The following is a 9,086-nucleotide window of genomic DNA, read 5'->3' as shown; positions in this document are numbered from 1 at the left end:
ACCAGCGGCAAGAAGGAAAGAGAGAGCGAACGAGAAACACAAGCCCTTCATCCAGACAGACAGAAAGACAGATGAAGAGAATGCACATTAAGCAGATAGGGCTGCTTCCCTCTATATGAACGTATCTATCTACTGCCTACCGGTGAGAAGGAGAAGTCAAGAACGACGAAAGAATATGCAATCGACATCTTTCTCTCGCTCCGTCTACACGTGAATGTATGCAAGTGTAAAGAGCACACACATATTCATGGGAGATGCAGTTATCACTAAACCATTTGCACGATTTTGCAACGATACACCACTCACGCATAGATATCATCCTTCTTATATCACCCCTACATACTACAAACACATATATATGGCGTGACTCTATATGTACATATCTATATGAAGATAGATAACTAGAGAGATAGGTGTATCATAATAGAAGTATATCTATGCTATAAATGCGTTTTTGCGTGCACACTAACTGTACACGGATTGGAGAAGACAATAGATCGATATATACACGTATCTATCATCCAACTCTAATATGACTGTACAGGTGTATACTTATATGTCTTGACACAACACAGATATACGTATACACATAGATATATCTATATGTAAACATGAGAGTGTGTACGAGGATGGGTGTCGAACAGATCGTGCTGAGAAATTCCATGAGACTACACGTAGGGAGTGAGGAGGTAACTTCCAAAGAACAAGCGAAGAGTCGATCCTCCATTTGCCATGCTTTATCTATCCGTATCGTATGATGGTTCCATCCATCATTTCTTTCTTCTTGTCACCTCGCCTGTATCAATTCGTCAGTCTCACGATCAAGAGAAAACTTACATGCACAAATAAAACGAAGACGTCCGCATCTCCTCTCCTCCTGGCTTCGAATAAGGACTTATAGCTGCCGAACAACAAATATAAACTCAGAAACATCCCCAGATCAATGATCAATGAATAGGCACACATACATGTATGTATATACAGACGCCTATAGACTCTTGTGCGTGATAGGACTATAGGAGACGTCCGTTATGAGTCGGTAATCTTTTCATAGGGGGGTGCTTATCCTCCTACAGGTGCGACTGCACGATCTGTTCTATAAAGATTTGCATAGACATCTACATGCATACATAGGTGCGAATTCACACATAGATCGAACTGATGGCGAGTTGAGCTGTCTGTACACTTGAACCCAGCTCGGAGTTACTAAGGAGATGCATTTACGAGGATAAGAAGCTTACGATGAGAACAAGGTAAGAGAGACTGAATACAAGAGAGGAAACGAAGTCTCTGACCTAGACAACAAACTACCGAGAATGACAAGGAAAGAAAGAAAGAAGATTGCTTAGTACGGAGACTTACTACGTGTAGTTACATACAAAGCGCCCTGCATCAGTCGACGTCCTACAGGAGAATCCCTTCGCTTGCATGCGCTCGCATATGACCTGACAAAAAGATGCACAACCCCACACTCCACACCTATATGAGAGATACACATATGTCGATATCACCCGCATAAAAAACTGACGGAGAAATACACCTCCATATATCTATGTGTAGACAGACATGCACATACCACACACGGAAACATGTGAGAACAACACATACACACACATATACACAGATGAATCCGCCCATACACACCCCCCATCTGTACTTTTCATCCATCGAGACGAGAGAACACGGGATTGAAATATCCTGAAAGATTTGGTACGACAGCATTCCGCTCTCTTCCTATGTGTTGATGGATGAACGTAGTCTATAAGTCTGAAGAAAGGAATGAGTATCCGTGAAGGGTTATGCGAAGATTTCACGAATACAAAGAAAGGCTTGGAGTGTCGGCAGAGAGTCTCTCACATCTAGAGGTAAAGAGGTCGAAAGACACCCTGGGCCCTCTGCTTCGATCTTTTCTCCTTTAGCTATATAGTCTTGCTGGTCTGGCTGTCCACGGAAATTGGCTTCTACACCACAAAGAAAGAAGGAGAAAAGCAAAAGCAACACACCGTTCGTTCTTTCTGTAGGTACACTGGAGGATAAGAAAGATAGAGTGAAGTAAGTACCAGTGAAGGGGGGTAGAGTGATAGGTGTAGATGAACAGATAGATGAAGACTCACAGGTACCTCTGCGTCATTCAGTGTACAGATAGAAAAAGTTGATGGTTATAGTCTCGTCTCTTCTACGACCCCTATCAAGCACTTGTCAACGACACATTTGTTCTCTAAGAAGGAGCTAGATAACTCAAACTCGTCAGGTGTACAGACACCGGATGAAACCACACGAGTGTGAGTCAGGGTTTGTACACTGCAATGATGCCTATACTTTCCACCTACATACATGCACATCCCTGTCTCGTTAAGCATGATTGAAGATATTTCGCATCCTTAGACTCACATAACACATCGCGTCAAATCCAGAAGACTATCAGGCACGAAGCAGAGCAGGAGACCTTTACGTTTCTTTTCTACAGCAGACAAGAAGTAACGTCCACCACGACTATCTTCATTCTCACCTCCCGTCGATATCGGCAATGCGGCTGTACGTACACCAGAAATTTTGCTTACCATTGACAGCCCTTTCTTCCAGATTGAATGTCTTCGCCTTTGCATCCAGCCCGAGATGAAGAAGAAGTTTGCGAGTCCTGTGTAAATTTCCGTCTTTTTTGCCTGTCCTAGGCAGATAGAGATGCGCCCCCTGGGAGTCCGGAGAAGTCGGTCCGCCATATGTTTCTTCAGATACGTCCAATGACGAAGAAGAGGAAAGAGAATGAGGTGCCACGACTTCGTCAGCTGAAGTCGTGTGTCTTGACAGGAATTTAGGAAGAGGAAGATGTAGATGAACAATACCTGAGTCATCTTCTTCTTCTCTTTCTCCAAGCTGATCCATGCTTCCTGATCTATCGTCCCTACTGTCGATAAGAGGCTCTTGGAGAAAAGTCCTGCCTTCTTCTGATCTGTCGCCGTTCTCATCTCTTTTGTGATTCTTTTCCACTGGAGCCAAGGGTTCCACTGTCGAATCCTTCGCCTGCACCTCGGCCTGTTTGGTCTCCGTCTCTTTCTTCTTCTTGGTACTTTTCATATCATCTGTGGAAGATGACAGAGAGGTTAGAGAAGCAACAATCCGAGGAACTGCTTCATCAACAGCTCTTGCAGAGACATGAAGAACCTGCGCCCCACATATGGAAATGTTAGCTGGAGAAGAAGAAAGGAAGGGAGTAGGAGGACTGAGAGAAGCGAGGGGGCTTTGCTCGTTGTCGGGAGGAGAGAGGGCAAGAAGGGACGTGTGCTGAGTCTCAGAAAGGGATTCCCTCGTACGAGCACTGGTATGAAGAGGAGGAGGAGAAGGTACATCACCGCCGTCAAGATTCTTTTCACTTGAAGATGAGGAGAAAGAGAAAGAATTGTGACCAGGGACCTTAGTAGAAGCGGAGTCCTCAGCTTTCTGTGTTGATGAAGAGAAACCATCATCAGGTGAGAAGGCTGATGAGGATGAACTGCCTTCTACAGAACAAGATGCCTCCAGTTCTTCTTGAGTTAACAAGGGGCTTATAACTGGGGTGTATGTACACCTGGATTCCTTCTCATAGGGGTGAGACGACGAGGACGGCAACGTAGAGCATAATGACGACGGAGAAGACAGAAATAGCGAATCTGACTCGGTTCCCTTTGTTGAATTACGGGGAAACTTAGTAAAGGGGAATGACGGTAAGGAAAGATCTACAGATTGCTGTGGCTCATTGGTATCTTCGCTCTGCTTGAGATAGTGAAGAAGTACATCATGGAGATGCATCACCACACAGGCAGTAGGATTGTTTTTGATATTCGCAAAGGGACCAAAACCTGTAATGTATGTTATTAAAGACTGATCTGGAGAAACCTCATCAGGATTCTCCAGGAACACTCGATCTCCCAACGAAGAAGAAAGAGGCGCACGGCCATGAGCCGAGAACGTGTTCTCTTCTCCGTCTCCTTTTCTTTCATTTGAATCGTGTGACCTTTCTTTCGCAATCATGTGTCCTCCTTCGCGTTGCCTCGTGTGCTCCTGCTGCTGTTGATCTAGAAGCTTTTCTTCACCCTTTGATGAAGTCTTCACGGAGAGAGAGTGTGAAGGAGCAAAGGAAATAGAAGACGACGTAGCTAAAGGTCCCCCCATGCCATCTTCCTTCTCGTCTTGCCTCATGGTGGGAGAATTTACAGAAAGATTCAGAGGTAGCAAGTCTGTCGTGTCCTTCGGTTGTGTTTTACGAATCAAAGAATTTGGTAAAGCTGACGAAAAGTCTGCACTGAATAGCTTCTTGAGGTTCTTCCGCGTCAACCGTGTCAGAGTTGAGTAGTCTTCTCTACTTCGGCTGTTGGAAGTATAGCTTGTTGCAGACGACGAAGACCGCTGTGAAAGAGGCGACGATGAAGAAAATAGTCGGGAAAAAGGGGAGAGAGGGGGAGAAGGAGTCGGAGAACGGAGAGGTGAAGTAAGAAGAGAAAAGCGTTGTCTTTGAAATGGTGTATCTGTGTTAATGTTTTCTGGCAACATAGAAAAAGAAGAAATTCGACTCTTGTGCTGTAAGGCTAAGCCATAAGCTGAAGTCGAAAATACACCCTCCCCTACGTCATCGAAAAAGAGGATGTAAACAAGGACCAAGAGCAAAACCCAAAAGAAAGGAACACGTCTCGGGTTATTATCCTCCTTTCTAGACTCCGCTCTTGCAATGCCGGAGTAAAATCTCTTCTTCTTCTCCCGTCTCAGTTGCGCTGTTTTTGACAGCCCCAAGGAGGAGGGTGTCGGAAGTCTCCATCTTGTGCACAATTGATGAGTGGATGGTATGGTTTTGACGGACGGAGGGGATTTCCTTGGACAACGTCGTCTGAATACGCTTGGGAAGGAATTCAGGAGACAGATTGGACCGGACAAGAAGAAACCTGCAACTTTTTTAGCTTTTTCCAAGAAGATAAAGCCGTCACCTTTAAACCTTCTTGCGATTTTCCGTAGCACCTTCATGACCCGGCTTGTCGTCTTCTAAATCTCCGGAGGATTCACGCGCTAATTCAACGCGTGGGGCCTGGGCTTCATGGGACGGCTTGCTGGTTACTTCGGTAACAGGGAGTCCAGGAAGATGTAAGACCATCGTTACTATCACCACGAGCCTTTCCTTTGTTTTCAGAATGACGTAGATAAGGAGGGAGGTAGGGGGGGTCAAATATTGTTTGCAGAAAGACACGAGACAGCTCACTTAGGCTGTCGAGTGGTCAAGACACAGCACCTGAGAATCTTCTCATTCTCGATAGAGAAGGGAGAGAGAGGCATTCCCGCCTTTTGCCTCCTTTGGGTCTGAAGAGCACACAATAAACTTCCTCCGGCCTCCCGACCACCTGTCAAGTAAGCTAAACGAACCGCTCGGCTAGCCGTAGTAACTCTCCCCCTGCGAGAACGTCGGCAGTTAACTTCGCTGGCTGCATTACCCTGGGGAGACAGCTGGCACGGGAGAATCCCTTGAAAAAATGGGGGATTTTCTTCGCTCACGAAATTCCCAGCAGAGATCTGGTCTGCAGCTTAACTATATACAGTGAATAACAGCAGTTTCCAGGTCCCACACAAATCCAGGGACGGGCAAATTTCATCGGTATTTGGGCATCCGTCAATCTCGGAAGAGACGGGGAGTAAGCAAGCGGCACACGAGAAGACCTAAGCCACGAGAAGTTCCCATGTGCAGCATAATACTGTTCCCGTGTGTGATTTTGTAGAGACTCGAAAGCAGTTTGATATTCTTCCTGTTTCAAGACTGCACCCACGGCAGGGTTCGATGAGGCCGTCCTCGATACTAATGGTAGACACGGACTGAAGATCGTTGTCATAGCCACCTTGACAATCCAAGCATTGCTTGGAGTACTCGAGTCTCCTTACTAACTCAGCTTTTCTTGCACTACGTCATGGAATGGTTTGGCCTTTTCATTGAAATTCCTCAATCAACTGCCGCTAATGTCCTACTAGTCCTAGGAGCCCTCGAGCTTTCTTTGAGTTCTGTAGCTTCTCCAGTAGTTCTTTAGCGCTTCAACGTTTCTCGGATTAAGCGTTAGCCTTTGGGGGTCGTTGATATACTTCACTCCTTGTGTAAGAAGGTCACATTTGTCAGTTTTTCCATGTAGTTGATGTTCACGAATTCCCCCAAGTCGGTCCGTAGACGCCAGCTGTTCTTGTCTTGTTTTTGAACAAGTAAGAAAATCATCCAAATACACTGCATGTTCATCGGTGTCGTTGAAGAAGACTTCCTACATCCATCAATGGAAAGTCGACGGGCACACCGCTTATAGCTAACCAGAGACTCTACGAAGTGCAGATCTAGATCCGGAACTCTAAACTGAAAAATCCAATACCGACACTTGAAAGCAGCTTTCGGCTGGCCCTGTGGTGCCACTTGCACTTGGCGCTACGCTTCTTGTAGACGCAAGTTGTTAAGCCATTGATCCCCCTTAATCGACTGATCGAAGAAATGCACGCCCGGTTATCGGTTTTCGTCTTCTGAGGTGACGTTATTCAAAGCCTCGTACTCCACAACCCTCGTAATTCATCTCCTCTTCCCCGCTTCGGTACTAGAAGCAGTAGAGCTGCAAAAGGTGTTGGCCGTGGCTCGACAAAGCCTCTATCCAGGAGCTCTTGATTTGTTTCTTCAATTCCAAGAGATGGTTCCGTGGTAAGTTATATCTTCTCGTATACTGGGCGAGTGTTCCTGGTTCACCTTCGTACAATTTCTATTGGCCTTCCTGCGACCACGCGGGGAGGCAGCCCCTCGGTCAGATCCGAATATTCATCCAACAGCTGATCCCTTTCTACGTGTGAAGTCCCAGCATTCTTCCTGACAACACCACTCTCCGTACCTCCTCCCAGAGTCGTCCTCCCTTCCCTCGAAATCTCTTCTGTCCAACAACCGGCCTCAATTTCACGAACCTCATAATTCGACTCAGTGTCTTCGCATTCCTCTGCGGACGTTCTTCACCCAGAACATCTCCAGTCTTTCACTGTTAATCTGTTCTTCGGACTTAATATCTGCCGAAGAGGTACGCAAAGTGCGGACAGCAGGACCAGGCGTTAGCTTCCTGCCCTGAGCGCTGTCACCTAGGCAGAAGGGAATCAGATGTGGAGGGGCGAAGGCTACCGTAGCTACTGTCAACAAAGTGAACAGGGGATAAGACGGGAGGTGCGTGTATGGAGGAAGTACTTGTTAAGCGTGAATGAGGAGCCTCGGATTACGGTTCACCCTGGACTATAACCTGTTGGTGGGTCTCAAGGTGCATGAGTGAGAACCGAAGTCGGAATTAGCTGATGCGTGCGGGAGGCAGCTGGGACTAGCCGGTGAGAAACAGTGTAGTAGTGAGAGTATGTGAGCAAGCAGACCGTGAAACGCTCGAAAAGAACCCCCGAGAGAAGTGTGCTGGAGAATGTTCTGTTGGAAGTGCCTTGGGGAGCGGAGAAAAATGAAGATGAATCGGGGCTCGCCCGCGCGCTCACGAGCCTTCGTATGAGTGCTGGACCCCTCCGATAGTTGCTCTCCCTGAATTACCGCCTTTGTGAGAGCACCTTGTTACGGGACTTTTCGGGTTTAGTACCCGTTCTCACAGAGAGATGGCCTTGTTCAGGAAGAGCAGAGATCAGAGAGTCGACGAAAGGGAGGCAAGCAACTCGGGGAGGCCTCCTTGGAGGTTTACCTTGCGGTTAGCTAGCTAACCGAGAACCTCCTATGGGTCAGTGAAAACCAGCTGACAGAAACACCCTCTCGGACTCGAAACATAACAGTCCTCGACATAAACGCTCTGGAAAGTATTCATGGGCCCACCTCCGCCGGAGCACCGAGTGTCAGCGATCCGTTCGGAGTCGAAGGACTGTGGGCTTCTCCGGAGCCCTTAGCTGAATTCACGGAAATCCGAGAGCAATACAAGGCCGAGAAAGTTCTCCGAAGGCCAGAATGGGCTACACCTGGATCACAGCCCCCGGCCAACTCGGCCAAGAGAGGGTCCCGTAACGTTTTTGACCGGTGTCGCTGCCGGACAAGCCAGAGGCTCAGTCGTACGCCATAGAAGCGATTGTACAGTCCCGTGAGTCCACGAAGCGGGATGGGACGACACAGTAACAGTACAGAGGGAGATGGCAGGCTCCGGAGCTCGGAAGACTGGGGGAGGTTACAAGCTCGTGGTGACATCGTGACACCAGGGAACATAGCGTTGCTCAGAAGGGCCAGTGCTGGGGAAGACGCAGCGTTCAAGGTGGCTGGGTAGTGTAACGCCTTGTTCCGCCTCCAGACGGTGTGCCGTTCCGTGCTGTGTAGTGGTGTCACAGGTGGGTTTCGTGTGGCGAGCGGAGCCCTTGGTGCCTGCTTCCATGCGTACTGCTGTGCAGCGGATGCTGGCCTCAACGGGTCCGACTCTTCGCTAGGATCATTGTCGCCTCTGTGTGGCGAAAAGAAGTGTTCCAAGAGCTGGTCCCCATCGCTACAGGTATCAGAGCATAGTTTACCCATCCAGCTTGCTGTGTGAAGGATGCTCACACTCACCCCCTCTTACCGCCAGTCGCCCGCACATAGAAGCGAAAGTGCACGAAGCCACCGCCTCTTTCTCGGTGTACGGACATCTTAATGCATAGCCAAGCCAGCAACAATTTTGATCCGTGTCAGAGTACGGTGGTGAAGTAGGTTCCACGTTGGACGCAAATTCCCAGGTAAGGAGACCAAGATCTCTCGGACACCGCGTCTACATCCGTTTCAGTCGAACGCCGTTACTCTGGAAGCTACTCTGCAGGAAGCGTAGGATCCGGGTGTTATCCTGAAAACATGTCCGTCAAGTGGACGTGGGTGGGCAAGGATGTCCTGACTCCTAGACTGACTGGTGAACAGGGGGAAGAGGGTGGCCAGCCAATGTCAGCAGTGTGGCCGGCCATATCTGGCATCCGTTCTCCGTATAAGGCTGAGCCCCTGAAGGCCGAATGTAGGCAACGGCGATCTGCTCCGGGGGACCAACTTGCACGTCAGTAGCACAAAAATATCCCGCAGGCAAACGAGCGGCAGATCGACAAGCTCAATGTGGTTGTAAAGGCTGCCGCAAGAA

At 48.2% G+C, this 9,086-nt stretch overlaps 1 protein-coding gene across 1 annotated transcript; it reads right to left on the bottom strand.

Moving 5' to 3' along the window:
• Positions 1–3: 3 nt before the first annotated feature.
• On the bottom strand, positions 4–5,322 carry CSUI_010210 (chromo (chrromatin organization modifier) domain-containing protein; the record flags this gene model as incomplete). Its single annotated transcript, XM_068070315.1, has 5 exons — positions 2,562–5,322; positions 1,858–1,961; positions 1,363–1,445; positions 838–901; positions 4–45 (listed from the first exon to the last, which is right to left on the bottom strand). Coding segments are annotated over exons 1-5 (2,724 nt in total), but the record flags the coding sequence as incomplete, so codon positions are not given.
• Between the last annotated feature and the right edge of the window lie 3,764 nt (positions 5,323–9,086).

Source organism: Cystoisospora suis (assembly GCF_002600585.1).
Source record: "Cystoisospora suis strain Wien I chromosome Unknown contig_6917, whole genome shotgun sequence".
NCBI lineage: Eukaryota > Apicomplexa > Conoidasida > Eucoccidiorida > Sarcocystidae > Cystoisospora > Cystoisospora suis.
The sequence above is the reverse complement of the archived record's forward strand: the minus strand, read 5'-3'. Positions and strand labels throughout refer to the sequence as shown.